Genomic DNA, 20186 nt, shown 5'->3' on the forward strand with positions numbered 1-20186 from the left:
AACACTGATAATATAAAGGTATGATCTTGAAACACTGATATAAAGGGGGAAATATAAAGGTATGATCTTGAAACACTGATATGAACGAAGCGACACAAGGAACTAGAAACATTGATATCAAGGATGCAAAGTAAGGATCTTAACTGAAAGAATGCAGAACAAGAAACTTAAACCATTGGTATATATAGGGGAGGCAACAGTCAAAACATTGATATAAATCACGAAGCAACCGACAGCAGTTGAAACATCGATATAAATGAAGCTACATACGAAAGTTGAAGCATTTATATAAATGAAGCAACATACGAAAGTTGAAACATTGATATAAATGAAGCAACATACGGCAGTTGAAGCATTGGTATAAATGAAGCAAAATACGAACGTTGAAGCATTGGTATAAATGAAGCAACATACGGCAGTTGAAGCATTGGTATAAATGAAGCAACAGATGGCAGTTGAAGCATTGGTATAAATGAAGCAACATACGAAAGTTGAAGCATTGGTATAAATGAAGCAACATACGGCAGTTGAAGCATTGGTATAAATGAAGCAACATACGTTGAAAGTTGAAGCATTGGTATAAATGAAGCAACATACGGAAGTTGAAACATTAATATAAAAGAAGGAACAGATGGCAGTTGAAACACTGATATAAATGAAGCTACATACGACAGTTGAAGCATTGATATAAATGAAGCAACATACGAAAGATGAAACCCTGATATAAATGAAGCTACAGACGGCAGTTGAAGTTTGGGTGGGTGGGGTGGGGGCGTGCTTATATGATATGTGATACTTATAGGATACTTCCATGTCTGCATCGGCTGTCCTGAAACACGAGTTAATCATGCAATATATGCCTTCAATGACGGTCAGTTAGCCAATTACTTTCCAGTCACTTACCCACGTGAACTAGAAATTAAGCAACCAGGAAGCCATCTCATCATGTTCGTATTAAGTTTTAAATATTCAGAGTGTGTGGATGACAATAGTTTCATGGTTTAATTACTGTAGTTAGTTATAGTTCAGTTACCCACCACCAAGAATATGTGCATGATTACACGTCTTTCTCGACACCTGGAGACCCTTGAAGATCCGGGGTAGAATTGATCTTCAGTAACCCATGCTTGTCGTAAGAGGCGACTAACGGGATCGGGACACATGTCATCGGTTCCCATTTGCGTAGATCGATGCTCATGCTGTTGATCATTGGATTGTCTGGTCCAGACTCGATTATTTACAGACCGCCGCCATATAGGTGGAATATTGCTGAGTGCGGCGTAATACTAAACTCACTCACTCTCGATACCTGGTCCTCATAGCACAAAGGGTGTTTAGTGGAACATTCAGCTGTTTAGTATCCCTATTGGGGGCGGTGGGGTAGCCTAGTGGTTAAGGCATTCGCTCATCACACCGAAGACCCGGGTTCGATTCCCCACATGGGTACAATGTGAAAAGCCCATTTCCGGTGCCCCCCGCAGTGATGTTGCTGGAATATTGCTAAAAGCGGCGTAAAAACATACTCAGTCACTCACTCACTAGTATCCCGACAGCGGAGGCTGTTACATGCTTATAGCATTAACTGCTGGGTTTTCCAGCCCAGACTAATTCACTCCTCAATCGTATACTGAGAATAACAACAAAAACATACATCGATCTAATTGTATTTTCATCAACACTTCAACTGAAGCGTTTCAGCTTCTTTCAGTTCACGCTTTTCATTGGTACTACAGCAGGATTTGGCAAGACTGAGTTGTACACGTTGCAAACACGCGTCTTCAGAGAGACACTGAGAAGTGATGAACTTTTCTAACAGTTCCCGATGTAATCAAAAATTAAAATATTAAAAAAAAACGGTGCATATTCCTCTTCCATGATTGCGGATCAGTTTTATGCTCTTTCAGTGTTCTTTGTCATATATTACACGGATACCTTGTGTATGGAAACAGCGCTTGTACCTTGTGTATGGAAACAGCGCTTGTACCTTGTGTATGGAAACAGCGCTTGTACCTTGTGTATGGAAACAGCGCTTGTACCTTGTGTATGGAAACAGCGCTTGTACCTTGTGTATGGAAACAGCGCTTGTACCTTAATTGTATGGAAACAGCGCTTGTACCTTGTGTATGGAAACAGCGCTTGTACCTTGTGTATGGAAACAGCGCTTGTACCTTGTGTATGGAAACAGCGCTTGTACCTTGTGTATGGACACAGCGCTTGTACCTTTGTGTATGGAAACAGCGCTTGTACCTTGTGTATGGAAACAGCGCTTGTACCTTGTGTATGGAAACAGCGCTTGTACCTTGTGTATGGAAACAGCGCTTGTAACCTTGTGTATGGAAACAGCGCTTGTACCTTGTGTATGGAACACAGCGCTTGTACCTTGTGTATGGAAACAGCGCTTGTACCTTGTGTATGGAAACAGCAGCGCTTGTACCTTGTGTATGGAAACAGCGCTTGTACCTTGTGTATGGAAACAGCGCTTGTACCTTGTGTATGGACACAGCGCTTGTACCTTGTGTATGGAAACAGCGCTTGTACCTTGTGTATGGAAACAGCGCTTGTACCTTGTGTATGGACACAGCGCTTGTACCTTTTGTGTATGGAAACAGCGCTTGTACCTTTGTGTATGGACACAGCGCTTGTACCTTGTGTATGGACACAGCGCTTGTACCTTGTGTATGGAAACAGCGCTTGTACCTTGTGTATGGAAACAGCGCTTGTAATTGTGTATGGACACAGCGCTTGTACCTTGTGTATGGAAACAGCGCTTTGTACCTTGTGTATGGACACAGCGCTTGTACCTTTGTGTATGGAAACAGCGCTTGTACCTTGTGTATGGAAACAGCGCTTGTAACCTTTGTGTATGGAAACAGCGCTTGTACCTTGTGTATGGAAACAGCGCTTGTACCTTGTGTATGGAAACAGCGCTTGTACCTTGTGTATGGAAACAGCGCTTGTACCTTGTGTATGGAAACAGCGCTTGTACCTTGTGTATGGAAACAGCGCTTGTACCTTGTGTATGGAAACAGCGCTTGTAACCTAGTGTGTAATGGAAACAGCGCTTGTACCTTGTGTATGGAAACAGCGCTTGTACCTTTGTGTATGGAAACAGCGCTTGTACCTTGTGTATGGACACAGCGCTTGTACCTTGTGTATGGAAACAGCGCTTGTACCTTGTGTATGGAAACAGCGCTTGTACCTTGTGTATGGACACAGCGCTTGTACCTTGTGTATGGAAACAGCGCTTGTACCTTGTGTATGGAAACAGCGCTTGTACCTTGTGTGTGGAAACAGCAGCGCTTGTACCTTGTGTATGGAAACAGCGCTTGTACCTTGTGTATGGAAACAGCGCTTGTACCTTGTGTATGGAAACAGCGCTTGTACCTTGTGTATGGAAACAGCGCTTGTACCTTGTGTATGGACACAGCGCGTGTACCTTGTGTGGAAACAGCGCTTGTACCTTGTGTATGGAAACAGCGCTTGTACCTTGTGTATGGAAACAGCGCTTGTACCTTGTGTATGGAAACAGCGCTTGTACCTTGTGTATGGACACAGCGCTTGTACCTTGTGTATGGAAACAGCGCTTGTACCTTGTGTATGGAAACAGCGCGTGTACCTTTACGTGTGTATGGAAACAGCGCTTGTACATTGTGTATGGACACAGCGCTTGTACAGCGCTTGTACCTTGTGTGGAAACAGCAGCGCTTGTACCTTGTGTATGGAAACAGCGCGTGTACCTTGTGTATGGAAACAGCGCTTGTACCTTGTGTATGGAAACAGCGCTTGTACCTTGTGTATGGAAACAGCGCTTGTACCTTGTGTATGGAAACAGCGCTTGTACCTTGTGTATGGAAACAGCGCTTGTACCTTGTGTATGGAAACAGCGCTTGTACCTTGTGTATGGAAACAGCGCTTGTACCTTGTGTATGTAAACAAACAGCTTGTACCTTGTGTATGGAAACAGCGCTTGTACCTTGTGTATGGAAACAGCGCGTGTACCTTGTGTATGGAAACAGCGCTTGTACCTTGTGTATGGAAACAGCGCTTGTACCTTGTGTATGGAAACAGCGCTTGTACATTGTGTATGGAAACAGCGCGTGTACCTTGTGTATGGAAACAGCGCGTGTACCTTGTGTATGGAAACTGCGCTTTATAAATACTCATCATCATTATTATCATTAGTATTAATACGAGCGACTATACCTCATGTATGGTGAGTGCGTGTATAGTCTGTGTAATGTCACATTCATGGTATGTATTTAGACCAGAAACCTTTTATGGCGAATGGAAAGACTCTCGAAATAAACAATATGTCCATTCAGCGTCAAATGATACGTTGTTTGATTGTCTGTCTGTTTTGTTTTGGTTTGGTTTTTGTTGTTGTTGTTTAAGGCCGCACTCAGCAATTCCAGCAATGTGACGACGGTCTGTAAATAATCGAGTCTTGACCAGACAATCCAGTGATCAACAGCATGAGCATCGATATACGCAGTTGGGAACTGCTGACATAATTCAGCGAGCCTGACCACACGATCCCGTTACCCTCACAAGCATGGGTTACTGAAGATCAATCTCACCCGGATTATGGGTCAAATGATACTTGGATGGTGTACCTTTGTATTGAAGTTGCCTTGAGTCAAGAAATCGCTTTGAAATTGTCAGGAGCGTGTCCTGCGCTTATCAGAGCTTTTAATATTAAAACATAAATTAATGACATGTATACAGAATCTCATGTCAGTGTCGAAAATTATCGATTTTCAATTAAAATAAATACAACTTATCGTTGTAATCTGTCATTTTTAATTTCTCTTTACGTAAGGCGCGCATTTTTGTCAAATTATCCTTGCTGAAGGATTGTTCCAGCCATTACACCTGACCACTTGGTATGAAACAGGATTAACTGCTACAGAATGACCACGGGCTCTGAGTGGCCACGAAACTTGGCCCGTATGTGACTGTCACGCGCTGTGTTGGAGTTCAGCGATCAGAAGGGCAGGGGAGAGAACTCTGAGTTACGGGTACCGAGCTTGCAATGGCAGCGTCTGTCAGGAAAACCTTTGGACTTTTGTCGTCTGCAAGTTTCAGGTATTATTTGTTTGTCAACTTTAAATTGTGAAACTTATAGATAACAAGCATGTGAGTATTATGCTAGCCATTGTTTTGTTCTGTATGTTTTATTTTGAAAACCAGCAGAACAGTAATTGAGAAGCACGGCCTGGGTCTTAACTGTTCAGAATGAATATGAACTTTGGACTCTGTTCTTAGACATTATTATGAAATAGATCTATTTGTCAAATCACTTTCCATTGACAAGCCCGCATACTTGTAAGGTAAGATAGTTTTCGAAAGCAGGGTTCCACTGACTGTCATTAGTGATGGGAATGTGGGAATTCATGGGCTTTTCTTGTTCTTGTTCAATGATTATTTAGAAGTTTAGTCCAGGAAACCTTTGTCGGCAGCTATTATATTCACATGTTTTTAATGTTCCAAAATCTGTGATACTGGGTTTCCACCCATTCTTCCCAAATGATGCACAATGTCAGCCCTCTGTTTTGCTGTTTGCTGGCAATGATAACAAGCTTTCTGAGTCATTATTGTTGGCTTACACAGTATCCACGCCGGTTCCTACATTAACATCAACATAAGTGACATCAGTTCTAAATTCATTGCATAAATACACTTTTATAAGGGTCTAATGCAAGTTTGAGATGCTAAGAGACAGAGTGCTGTCTGATGCAGAAATGCAATGTAAGGGCTGTCTCAAAGTTCAGACTATGCAGAAAACTAATACGAGAAAAATATAGGTTGTACAACTACAAGTGGAAAATATTTGGGCTGTCACAGAAAAAAGGGTGTTTAGTTGGAGCTCTGAGACATGTTCAAATTAACTAACAGGTTACCCAGTTGTCGGCCCCTGTTACCTGACCAAACTTGGATACCATGTGTGCATTTAAGAACAGGTTTGCTGAAGACCTTGCAAACACTTTTTAGGTTCACTAAGGTTGAAGGAGGTATATTGTTACTCAAACAAGACATCAGAAGGAAGTCAGAATAAAATGCAAACACTTGTAAGAGTTATTCTTTTTTTGTCGTTAAACAGTGAATCATTACTGACTTCTCACCTTTGTAATCCTTTGGAGACATGTTTTCCTAATCACAACCACCACTAATCGAGTACGAAAGTTTCCTGTTCTAGCTCTACTTACATGGTCAGTTGACATATATAATTTAAGGTACCAAAACATCTAAGGCAGACCCTGTCATTTGATTTTGACTACAGCTAACATGCCTTGTTCATACAATTTAACACTCTACATATTATTATGTAAAACTCTATGAGGATAAAACAATGTACACATTATACAATTTTGGTGCTGATAGGATTATGCATTTTTCTTCTTATTGAATAAATAAATGATTTTCAGACTTCTGAGATCTCACAGTGAGAGACAGTTTCACCTTGCTGCAGTGAGGACAATGCCAGCTCATGATGCAGAGTTCAATCAGGCTAAGAAAACCTCAAGACTCTCAGTGAGGACCCAGGCAATCAGGTTAAGCTGAAGATGTATGGTCTCTTCAAGCAGGTATTGTTACATGTGGACATTTATCACAAATCTGACACATTAGTTGTTTCAGAAAAATATACTTATGACTGTTGACAAATGATAAGCTGATTGTTAAGACATTTATCTTGTAGATGAAACAATGTGTACCGATATATATTAATTCCACATTGATCGAGTGAGTTTGAAATATTTCAGTCTAATTTTTGCTTTGAAATAGAGTAATAAATCTACTTTGGTGGTCATGGATATTTGAAATGAAATGTAAGTACTGGTAGATATTTTCGTCACTTCATGAAGTTGAATTACAATGTAAAACGCATTATTACTTTTGAACCATTGGTCTCAAAAATATACCTTTTGAAAATATAAACTATCCATTATATCATTTATGTTTGTAGGCCACTGTCGGCAAATGTAATGCACCAAAGCCTGGAATGATGGACTTGGTTGGAAAAGCAAAATGGCAGAGCTGGAATGAGCTTGGTGATATGTCACAGGTAATCCTCATTTAATATAAGCAATATGTAACTTCTATTACGAGGAAGTGGTGATTGCTGCAGAATAATTTAACATTGTCTTATGTAATCTCACAAACTTTGCCTCACAAACTCATTTTGTACTATCTGTACTGGGCTGTTTGAGGTAGTGATTCCATTTGCTGTAGACCTGTGAAGATCCAGTTTAGAATTTATCTTCAGTAACCCATGCTTGTTGTAAGAGGGGACTCACGGGATGAGGTGGACCCGTGAAGATCCGAGTGAGAATTGATCTTCAGTAACCCATGCTTGTCGTAAGAGGCGACTAACGGGATCGGGTGGTTAGGCTCACTAACTTGGTTGACACATGGCATCATATCCCATTGGCGTTGATAGATGCTAATGGTATTGATCACTGGATTTTCTGGTCCAGGCTGAATTATTCACAGACCGACGCGATACGGCTGGAATATTGCTGAGTGGACTCACTCCATTTGCTGTTTAAGGATGATGCACAGAAAGCCTACATCAATGTAGTAGAGTCTCTAGTGGCTGAAGAGAAAGGGTCTTCCTCAGCAGAGGCCAGTGGAGATGGAGGGAAGTACACACAGATCAAAGTGACTCGAGAAGGCAAAGTCTTCAAGATCCTGTTAAACAGACCTACCAAGAAAAATGCTATCAATTATGAGGTAGGATGAAGTTTTTTAGATTATTTTATTTGTGAAGCTTCATGGACTAAGGTTGTATTCATATCACAATCTGTTACTTAATCCGCTAGTCAAAACCTGAGACAAGTAAAACTATGTTAGACTCCATATGATAACCTGAAAATAATCAGAAAAATTATCTTGTGAGTCGTGTTCAGGAAAGTAGACTCAAACGTTCATGCAGTTACTGATATCAAGTGCAAACATTGAAATTATTATCAAAATCATAAAAAACAGGTCTCCCACATGTCCATTATTTTGCTAGTAATGACACTGGCTGATTTACACATATACAACTCAATATTTGCTAAGGACCAACATATAGTCATCATTTGAAAGAGGTGCGGTCCTTAACAAATCTTGAGTAGTACTGTTTCAAAATTTCTGATATTACTGGTATGTTATGAATCATGTACTTCTCAGTATTTGCTAAGGACCAACATATAGTCACCATTTGAAGATTTGAATCACACATTTTGAAATGCAATATTCTTACAGATGTACAGAGAATGGATTGATGCTCTCAAGGAGGCCAGTCAGGATAAAAGTGTGACAATAGCTGTTGTGACTGGTAAGCAAAGATAACATTGACAGCATGTGAGGTAATCTTGCCTTTGACTGTATGTAAGGTAATCTGGCCTTTGACTGTCTTGGACCCATGAAGATCAACCCATGCTTGCCACAAAAGGCGACTATGCAGGATCGGGTGGTCAGGCTCACTGACTTGGTTGACACGTGTCATCGGTTCCCAATTGCGCAGATCGATGCTGATACTGATGATCACTGGATTGTCTGGTCCAGACTTCGATTATTTACAGACCGCCGCCATATAGGTGGAATATTGCTGAGTGTGGCGTAAAACTAAACTCACTCACTCATCTTTGACAGTGTTGGATTTCTGAGGAGGGAGTTGTTCAGTTATATTTTCCATTGTGTTGTAAATTGTAGGAAGAGCCTCTGATAGTCATGTAAATTGAAAAGCTTCAAGTGAATACTTCAAGGTGACCGAATCATGCGAAATTGTGTCTTTTGATAATCATTTCAGAAAAGATTTATTGACACTGCCCATTTTGCTTTGCTATCCCCTGCAGGGGGGAAGGTGTGTGCGTGCGTGCTTGCGTGCATGCGTGCCTGTTTTTCGCAGAACTTTAAAACCGTTAAATATTTCTTCACCAAACTTGCCACATACATAGATCTGGTGGTGTACTGGTGCCTTTTGGTAGTTTTGGTATTCTGAATTAAATATTTTTGGTGTTTCCATGGCAACAAGTTTGACTTAGACTGAAATTGGTGGTAGTGCTCTTTTACGGAGCAGAACTCTAAATCCGTTCTCTATCTCTTCACCAAACTTGGCACTTAGATTGGTCACATAGATTGGTCTGGTGGTGTACTGGTGCCTTTTGGGAGTTTTGGATTTCTGCATAAAATATATTTGCATTTCCATGCCAACAAGTTTGACTTAGACTGAAACTGGTGGTAGTGCTCCTTTCTGGAGCAGAACTTTTAAAACCTTTCAATACTCTCCTTCCACTTTTCTATATACACACCAAAACATTTGACATGATCATAACTCGTAGACATATACATGAAGAGTATTTTGCCATTGCGGGGGTATTGATGACTTTGTCTTCTTGTTTCATATTTGAATGCTCATCAGGCAATGCATGATGAATAAGATATGCTGCTTGCCTGCCTACATATTGTGAGTCTGATAAAAAAGATGTACGGTAGTATTTATCAAGTTATACCTAGCAGTATGGATGACTGATTGTTTCACAGGTGCTGGAGACTATTTCTGTAGTGGTAATGACCTGGCTAACTTTGCAAACATCAAACCCAGTGATGTTGGCAAGATGGCACTGGATGCCAGAGAGATACTCAAGTGAGTTTCTAATCTATTCATCTCTTTCCTTTTGATGTAGCAGATCAGTGTCCATAGTTAATCATGAATGGCAAGGTGTCATAGCCCTAGGAATGTTTATAACAGCTAAAAATTGTGAGGGTCCCTTGAGTCTAGTAGATACTACTTTTAACTCAAGATCAAGACCATTCAGGAAATAGTTAACAGTGTGCTGGTGTTGAAGATCAATTAGTTTGTGTCTGTTGAGGCTGAAGATCAGTGAGGTTATGACTGCACTGGTGTTGAAGATCAATCAGGTTGATCTACACACAGCTATTGGCTCTTTCACCTTCAATTGCTTTTATGCAATTCAGGTTGATATTTTTAACTCAGACAGTTATGTTATTTGTAAAAAATTAGCACATTTTCACTCAGTAGTCAAATCTTGTAAATGAAGCGATTGATACAGATGTTGCAGACATTCAGCAACATGAACTGATAGCATGTGTTGAAGAATTGGTCATCTGAGATGTTTTGTGTTTCAGTGAATTTGTTGGGACATTCATAGATTTCCCGAAGCCATTGATTGGTTTGATTAATGGCCCTGCAGTTGGTATTTCTGTCACCACACTTGGGCTGTATGATGCAGTCTATGCCTCGTCTAGGGTGAGTAGCAATCATGGGTTATGAATAACTTCTACTTATTCCAGATTAATCAGACGAAATGTCTGTCTCTTGTGCTTCAGTTCCACCAAAATCTGGCCGTATTGTTACATTATTGAATTTGCATGTGACCGTGATAGACAATTTGTTACGTTGCATTTGATGAGTTTTCAGGCAGGCACATGATGTAGTAGCATGATCAGTATGGTAATGTTTTTTTCTGAGATGGATCAGGGCAGTGGGGTAGCCTAGTGGTTAAAGTGTCTGCTCGTCACGCTGAAGACTTGGGTTTGATGCCCAACATGGGTACAATGTGAAAAGCCCATTTCTGGTGTTGCTTGATTATTGCTAAAGTGGCATAAAAATACAACTCACTCATTCGCTCTGAGATGGATCTTTAGTTAAAAGGCCTGGGGTAGAATTGGTCTTCAGCAACCCACGCTTGCCACAAAAGGCGACTATGCTTGTCGTAAGAGGCGACTAACGGGATCGGGTGGTCAGGCTCGCTGACTTGGTTGACACATGTCATCGGTTCCCAATTGTGCAGATCGATGCTCATGCTGTTGATCACTGGATTGTCTGGTCCAGACTAAACTCACTCACTCACTCTTTAGTTAAACAGTAGACACTAATGCAGTGAACAGGCAAGATGCATTTTAGGCACTTGTCAGTTAGTTCAGTATTTGCTGCACCATGTATTAAACACATCACTGGAAGGAAAAGTTTGTAAATTATTGTAAAGTAAATCTATGTGTGTAAACATGACATGGAATAAAGAAATCTGAGAAAATATTACCATAAAATATGATCGACCTGTGTTTGGTTAGCATCTTTTATTTGTCATTTTTACGCTGTATAAGTGAATAATGAACTTTAAGGAGAAATATGACTCATGACAGAAATATGACATGATGCACTTTTTTGTGCAAGTAAACTCGTCAAGCTAGTGCCAATATATTTTCAAGCAAGCAAGTCCATTTGGGTCAGAAGTTGTTGTATTAAAAGATTATAGACAAGCCATTTATGGGCAACCAAATTAGTGATATATTCCACAGGGTAGAAGATCATACAGCTAGAAAGTGATGGTCTAATGTTGACAAATGTCTACCTGTAACCATGACAGATTTATGTTGAATTTATTTAAGAAATACAGTTCGCTCTACCATCTTGTATAGTGTAATAAAGCACACTTTCGCCCTGAACTGTTATAGTTAACGCACGAGGACGTGTGCATCCAAGTGCTTGAACGTTATAATAGTTCAGGGCGAAAGTGTGCTTTATTACACTATACATGGTGGTAGAGCGAACTGTATTTCTTTTCTAAGATGCCAAATTTAATACTTTCTAAGGATAATTACGATTAATCTAAGGCAGAAAACAAACGACGGTGTTGGTGACCTAAATTAAGAGTCCATGCACAGGACCAACTGACGCGCTGTTCTATTGACTTGTCTGCCCCCCTATGTTAAGACGAACATTACCAGAAAAACATATGCTAAACAGTTAGATGACGGTTTACGTTCGGATTAAATATCTTCTCTAAATTATTTTAATTTCATCTGTGATTAACATAAACCATATGGGGCAGTATGAACGTCTCATTTCTACTACCAGCATAAGTTTAGATCAGTACATCCAGATGAAGCTGAGTAGTCAAGCCACATTCCATGCATGCATTGTGGGAATGTAAACATTCGAAAGTTACTGTGTTGCTGTAAAACTGTGAGTCGAACTGAGACATTTATCTGTCGGAAAACACAACGGTAATGTTTCCACCAGTGATGTTAGCCAATTGAAGCAACTGCAAACCAAGAAACGGGATGCAACAGAGTAGTTTATTGTAGGAGGCTGTACGAGGCGATGACAACTGACATGCATCATGATGTTGCTTACATTGTGACGATGCTTAAATTGTGACGTAATGCAAAATTGTTCGATTAAGAGAGGGCAGACTAGAATGGCGCAGTGGCGCCAATACATTGTGACGTAATGCAAAAAGTGCACATTATCGTCTGATAAAGTACTGTCAGTGCCTTTGATCTTTCACCGAAGCACCGAAAAGTAAATAAGAGATGCTATTTGATGCACATCATCTTCTTTTTTAATGTTTTACCTGATGATGGGGCCAGAACAAGCCCTGAAACGTTGTACCAAACATTAAAAAGAAGATGAAACCCAGAAAGTTGAATTTGTTGTTGTCTAATGCAAATTTGAGTTTCAAACTCTTTCTAATGTTGCACTTCCTGTTTGGTATTACTGAAATTCACTATGAACATGTTTTGCAGGCAACATTCCATACTCCTTTCACTGTGCTGGGTCAGTCACCTGAGGGATGCTCATCTTATATGTTTCCAAAGCTCATGGGAGCAGCAAAGGTTAGTCTCACGGCTCCTGAACTGAATTATTTTCCTACCACCAAACCCTTTCTGCAGTGCTAAGCCCTAAATGAAACAAGTCTAGATTTTCTCAGGGTCCCATCTCACTGGATCCCCTTTTCACTTTTAGAGGAGTTGCTTCTATCAAAATAAAAAATATTCAGTGACTAAGCATTAGTCTAAAGCAAAGGTAAATAATGAGAAATGCCAACATTTACGAGTTAAGCAGAACCTGCACAATATTTTGAACCTTATTCTGCCAGTATGGTAACATGATGTCTTATGTATATTACCAGATATTGGGATTGGGTTTTTATGTCACTGTCTGTCTGAGTATTTGGATATGAAAGTGCTCCTGCTTCGAGACAACTGCATCTTCTGGAACATCATCAGTATTAACTGCTTGGTAGAAACCAATTTTATCAGAAAACTCATTTATTTGTTGGATCTGATCTCATTCTGATCGTTGTTTGTAGTTGCAGAGGAAGAATGTTAGTTCCAAAGAAGCATTAGCCAGCATGTTGATATTACTCAGAGATACCAACCTCTATGATTTTGTCATAGTTGCTAAGAATTTTAGCCTCAAACTCTGCCAGTACGATTGCCCTAGAAATTCTAAGACAATTCATTAAAATTTGGATATATAGACAAAAACATATTTTCATCGATTAAATACATTTTCGCCAAAAAGAGACGACAGAATGATATATAATGCCAATAATTTCCAAATTTGCTGTTGGCAGTATGTGAAATTAAATCTTCACTCTTGATTAGTGTCTTATCATCTTTCTCAGAATCCACCATGATTTAAGTATTTAGTTGACTACTAATTTGATGGTCAAACTACTAATTTTGATCCTTGAAACTACTAATTTGCAACACCTTTGGGTTAGCATCTCTGTATTACTGTGTACCTGTGATTCTTGGATTAAGTTCTCAACAAAACTTTCCACTGTGGTAGAAGAAGAAAGTGACACAGCATATCTGAAATGTAAGAACTTTCTGTATTATTCTTTGATGACTCTTCTTTTGCAGGCCAGTGAGGTGTTGTTGTTCAACAGAAAATTGACAGCTCCGGAGGCAAAAGAGAGAAATCTCATCACTAACATTATCCCGGAAAATTCTTTCCAGAAGGAGACAGATACATTGATTCAGGAGTACTCAAAGTTGCCACCAAAGGTAACACTATAGAAATCTGTTTGAAATGTACATGACATTGTAGTGTAACTACATAATGAAATTATTCTCTGGACTTATGCAGAATGCATCAATATTAAGGCTTTAAAGTCTTGTTATTCACTTTCATTATACTGGATACCTGTATTCTGATTTGTTTGGCGTTTCTAATACAAGGGCATGCGACAGTGGACTTATCTGAAAGAAGGAGGGTAAAGCTGGAAAAAGGGCAGAAAAAATTACCCTGCATGCACTTGTGTTGTTAAGATCATTAAACCACAAAATTGAATGTCAAATCTATTCATGGAAGGTAAAAATCAGACATCAGTATCACAAAACATTGCAAAAATATAAGTTCCCTAATGGTGTGCTGGCACCTCATGAATTACATGCATTGTAGCTTATCCCTTTGTTATTAAGGTTGGTGTCTGAAAACATTTACTTTGTTTACACTGACTTGTGGTGGGTGGATGGGAGGCAATACCTCCTTAACCCTGGAGGTTATTAGGCCAGTTGGCTGAAAATGGCAGCTGCAAAACTTTAAACTGTATCTCAAGAAGGAGTTTGCACTAACCAAGTGTGCGAAAAAGCCACTGGCCCACTAGCCTGTGGCAAGTAAATCTCCAGTCACTGGCCCGACTGGCTAGTGATTCTTTTTCAGAGTGAATTTTCATGGGGTCATTTTGTGAATATATCATTCTCTCCAACTTGTAGCGTTAAAACACACTTTTAAATCATGCAAGATTATGGCCTGATAAAAATGTTCATCATATTAGCAGCCTAATGATGAAACCTGTGTCTACATTCAATTTTCGGACTAGTGAATTACTTTGTGGGCTAGTAATTTTCAGGCATAGGTAGCCCGACTGGCTAGCAAAATTCAATTCAGCCAGGCAAAGGCTTTAGATCTGACGTCATTGTGGAGCTTCCGAGGCAGAATAGGCCCCCAGTACCCTATATTTGTCACAAGAATCAACTAGAATGAGGATTAGATGGTAACAATGTGTCTGAATGGCATCATCCACTTGCAATGATAATCATTGTTGACTGTAATACACAACCTGACTTCGTCAAAACAGTGTCCTTGCACTTTCTCATCCACTGTCGAAATTTATGGATAATATGAAATAATAGCTATAAGAAAGTTACTTTATTGTGTTTCACCACTCAGTAGATGTACATCTGTACATACATGTAAGAACTGAAAATTTATCTTGACATTTTGAAAAATATACTTCAAGGTAGTAACTGTATGATTGGTGACATGTTTTGACCATTATGACAGTGTTAATTTATCGAAATATTATCTTGCTTTACTTGGAAATATATTCCATTTTGTACATTTCATTTTCATAAATAATACCTTGACTCCAGCAAAAACACTCCTCCAAAAACATTCGTGAATAATTAACTCGAGTCATACTAAAAAGCGAATTGAATTCACATATGTGGTTCGATTCACCAAATATGATGGTGAATCATAACAACACAAGTACATACACGTCAGAAGTTTATGTTATTGAATTGAATTCTATATTTCAGAGTATGACCACCTCCAAGAACCTGATGCGTGAAGTTGAGCGACAGAAGTTGCATGATGTCAATGATAAGGAGTGTGACCTGCTGGTGGAGAGATGGCAGTCTGACGAGTGTATGAATGCTATCATGGCCTTCTTCACAAGGAAGTCCAACCTGTAAACCTGAGTGTGGCCGAGCCAGGAAACAAGAAAGTCTAGAATATATACTGCTTACATTTTGATAAGGATATATCAATACAGGCAGAAGTCTGGGGATTGATTGCTTTGAGATGTTATCTTATGGATAGTAATTCATGTTGCTTGCATTTTCAACATTTCAAGCTGAAGGGGCGGTGGGTAGCCCAGTTCATAAAGTGTATGCTCATAAGGACCTGGGTTTGATTCCCCATGTGAGTACAATTTGTGAAGCCTTTTGCTGTAGTCCTATTGCAAGAAAGAAACCTGCATCATACCAAGCTCAGTGAATTGGAGATAATTAACAATACACAAAAGAGTGACCTCTGAGCTTAGCAACAGAGACATGTTGTATCCTTATCAAAAGCTGAGTAGCACATAACAGGTGTAACTGTACTTGAGTGTGATTCTGTGAACGTGTTTATATAGTTATTCCTATGCATGGGGTTTCATTTTCAGGGGTATATGATCTAATGGAGAGGTGCATGAATATGCTCAAATGTTTGTTAATGAATATATTTTTGTCATCTGGGACATGATAGGACACTGTTTTAACAGTAAGATCAGACAAACCTTGTGTTTTAGTTGGTGCAGTTATTCCTTGTATGAATGCTAACATATTTCATCTTTCATGACAATCTTTGTATTTGTGGTCTGTGTGGAATCCCACCTGCTGCCATGAGTTTGTTCGAGTCTCCTGTTATTACAGAATGAAAATAACATTAAGTGTATTATGGTGTATATTAAACCATGGTTGTATTCATACCTGATTTGTTTGTTGTATCAAGGTGATTGTTGCAGATTCACGGACAGGATTGATGCTGATTTGAAGTGAAATGCACAAAATTACATCCAACCTGATAAATGAAAGTTTTGTGCTATGGCAGATTTGAATGACCGTAGTAAAAGTACCACTTGCTCTCTGTGTATTATGGCTGGGATAGTATTAGATCCCAGTTACCAGTGATCATGTTAACAGGAGACTACAGTCTGTAATTCCTGTTGTACTAACATGCTTCATAATTTCAACCTGTGAAGATCTGTGTTAGAATTGGTCTTCGGCAGCCCATGCTTGTCCTGTGAGCCGACGGGATGGGGTGGTCAGATTCACTGACTTAGTTGACATGTGTCATTGTATCCCAATTGCGTAGATCGATACTTATGACATCAGTCACTGGATTGTCTGGTCCAGACTTGATTATTCACAGACCATCACCATACAGCTGGAATATTGCTGAGTGTGACCTTTAGGGATCGTTCATGAGTTATGGTTTGGGTGTGTGATGATGATTATGAGGGGTGGGGGGTGGGTTACCCATTTTGTTCTGGGGAGGTGGTGGGTCATCAAATCTGTTTACAAGAGCCCATTGTGCTGCTGGATCACAACACACTACTTTATCATCCAAAACTGTGTTCCACAGGAGATATCGCTTGTGTGAGATCAAACGATATCTCCTAGGAGATATCGTTTTGACAGTATATTTTGTACAATGCCCTGACAATGCTATGACGTCATGTACTTGATGACGTCACAATGCTATGACATCGCTGCACTGCAAGTCTTATGGCAGTACCATGCTCAGAGATGTACATTTTTTATTGAAAATTAATGAAGAGTGATTTTGGATGATAAATAGAATCTCACCCTCGTGTCTTCTGATATCAAATATATCAACACTTGTTGATAAAAGTAAAAATATCCTCGGCAAGCCTCGGATATTTGTAACTTTATCAACTCGTGTTGATATAATTGATATCAGAAGACACTTGGGTGAGATTCTCTATGTCTCAGTTTAGTGTGCAATACTATGAAAAACTGGATCAGGTAGATGTATAGTTTCCATGTCTGACTGATTATCGTTTGGCAGGTTTTGGGTCCCATGTTTTAGGTGGTACCCAGGCATTTGTAGCATTTCCTTATAAAACAGACACTTATTTGCACCATGAAAATACCATTACAAGACCACAATAGTTGATGCACTTCTCAATGCTACACCATTGCAGCATCTAACTACTCCATGCTTTACCCAAGTATTACCTTAAAATCAAACACATATGCATATTAATTATTTTTTTGTTGATATGCCCATACCAGAGCTCGTTTGTAAGCAAATGAGAATGGGGAATTTCAAAATAAGTAAAAATACCAATAACCTGAAGATGTTAAAGAAACTAGCTTGTTGTTAGTGTCGAAGCTGCAAATGAGTACTGCACATGCTCTATAGTGCAGGGCGTTGTTTAGGAGGTATTCTTTTTTATGTGAAGTAGAAAGAGGAGCTCCATTTAATGCCATTAATAAATACTTGAAATGCTCTTAAGCTCTTGGGGGCTGTGGGGTAGCCTACTGGTTAAAGTGTTTGCTTGTCACACCGAAGACCTGGCTTCGAATCCCCACCTGGGTACAATGTGTGAAGCCGCGATTTTGCTGGAATATTGCTAAAAGCGGCTTAAAACTAAAACTTCACTCTCTGAAGCTCTTGGTATGTCTTCCAGCAAGCTGGAAAATGTGGACCGTTGTTGGGTATACAGGGTATTCATTGTCGTGTACCCAGCTGACATTCAATCAACCATTCCCAATTTTGAGTTAGCTTGCAATTCATTGTTCTCATTTGGGCGAAAAGCGGTAATAAAATCGAAGACATGCAACTATCTTTCTGAAAACAAGATAGCACACAATCTGTGGACCAGTCTGTAAAGACTTCACATTGTCAATGAGCACTTGACTGGGTATGGCGGTAGCTGAAATCCTTTCTGAGTGTTGAGATGAGCGTTCAAGGTCAGAAAGCCATGGAATCAAGTGTGCCATTGGTCATGCCTTGTTCCTTCATCAAATTAATCCCAACTCTCAAGGGAGACCCTAGTCTGTCTCACAGTCCCTGAACCACATTAATTTCCCTACTGCCAAGCCCTCTCTGCTGTGCTAAAGCCCTAAATAAAGCAAGTCTAGATTTCAATCTCTGGTCTCCCTAGGGCTCCTTTTCAATATAAATGGGCTTGTTTGTTACTATCAAAATTAAATATATTCAGAGACTAAGCCTTAGTCTAGGGAGACCCCTAAAGGCTTTGTGATATGTGGAGAGTCATCCATTATCCTCAGTCACCTCGTGTATTTCATCAAACGTCTCCCTTAAGCCTCAGTCACACGTTCAGAATTTTTACTGCCGTCCTTCATAGAACCCTTCCCGATTAAGATGTAATTCGACTGGACAAAATCGGCTAAGTTCCCCGAATGTTAGGGGATGCACTTACTGTTGGGAGTGCTTGGCCGACCTCTCTGGACCTTTCCCGATCCGTAGGAACGTATACAACTGCGTTAAGATAATGATAGGACGTTCCAGATCAATGAGAATAGTAATCCGCCTTTTTCACTTTTGTGTCGTAGCAATGTCTGATCTCAAACGGGAGCCATGATCGCATTAATGGTGACACATGAAGATCTTCCTGATCTTCGATCACCCTCGTATCTCTTTTCTCCCCCTCGAACTCCACTGTACATGGCAGCAAAGGAAGGGACGTCGCCCTCTGAAGTTGACACAATATCCACTTGGCGGTTATGGGGGCTGTCCCTTTCAGGGCGGAAGCCAAGTTTTCCATTTTCAAGAGCAGAGAACACGTCTGGCTTCGATTCCTTTGGACATATGCTGCAATAATGTACTTGGTTCAGATGGTGCTTCTAAGCAAGGAGTGTATTGTTTTCAATATATGCAAAAAACTACGGGTACTCCACACCCTTCGGTAGTAAGGTGAGAACCTTTCAGACACCCCTCTTATGTCATCTGATTTTATTCCTATATAATTGGGGGCGATGGGGTAGTCAAGTGGTTAAAGCGTCCGCTCACCACACTGAAGACCCGGGTCGTTTCCCCACATGGGTACAATGTGTGAAGCCCATTTCTGGTGTCCCTGGTGTGATATTGCTGGAATATTGCTATATAGGCAGCGTAGAACCAAACTGACTGACTGACTGACCGACTCCTAAAGATCATCTTCGACAGCGTTTAATGTACATTGTCTACATAATTTGAAACATTTTGGTAATTTAGTCTTTGCTACCCCAACCATTAACCATTTTAGCTTATCACTAAACAATTGTTGCAACATCTGTAAAGATTGTTTGGACCACTCCGGAACTCAAATACACATAATTACTTAGTTTATTCGGTTGTTAGCGATGCCAACTGCTAGTCAGAACACCAGTCTCTATAATATAACCAGCTGATCACTGTAACTACCACACATGTTGTACTTTCGAGAGCAAGCAATTGGTTACGGTCAAGCGGCACCACATTATCCGGTCGACGGATAATGGACAGTGTTCATGCATAGATAATTTCTGTTTATTTAAATTGTTTGCAGTGAAGATGAACGAAATAAGGATAAATAAAACTGTTTGTCGTTATTATTGTTGAAACCATATGTTACTAAATATTTCAGTTGTGTTTATTCATGCGTAATGATAGTTATTGTCGTCTAAATTGGGTTGGGGAGGGGTCATTATCTGGAACGACTGAGAATGATTGGAGGAGGGGTAATCATTTGGAACAACTAACAGCCCTATGGAAGTGTCCCTGAGTTATTCCGCCTACTACCTGACAAGAAGATGAGAACATACCAGCGACTGATCAGCTTGTTGAAGTCGAGGCAACTGCACAGATGCTGACATTAGAGCCA

At 39.9% G+C, this 20186-nt stretch overlaps 1 protein-coding gene across 1 annotated transcript; it reads left to right on the forward strand.

Annotated features, from left to right (window-relative positions):
- The first annotated feature begins 6414 nt into the window (after positions 1 to 6414).
- Positions 6415 to 16278, forward strand: LOC124257761 (enoyl-CoA delta isomerase 2-like). The gene is given in 10 exon segments (XM_046691887.1): positions 6415 to 6511; positions 6514 to 6584; positions 6965 to 7063; positions 7549 to 7731; positions 8248 to 8320; positions 9529 to 9631; positions 10135 to 10255; positions 12538 to 12627; positions 13663 to 13806; positions 15346 to 16278. Coding segments are annotated over 10 exon segments (1137 nt in total). The 3' UTR covers positions 15502 to 16278.
- The last annotated feature ends 3908 nt before the right edge of the window (positions 16279 to 20186 follow it).

The sequence above is a fragment of the Haliotis rubra genome, unplaced genomic scaffold (assembly GCF_003918875.1).
Source record: "Haliotis rubra isolate DU_JTF1 unplaced genomic scaffold, ASM391887v1 Scf671, whole genome shotgun sequence".
Classification (NCBI taxonomy): domain Eukaryota; kingdom Metazoa; phylum Mollusca; class Gastropoda; order Lepetellida; family Haliotidae; genus Haliotis; species Haliotis rubra.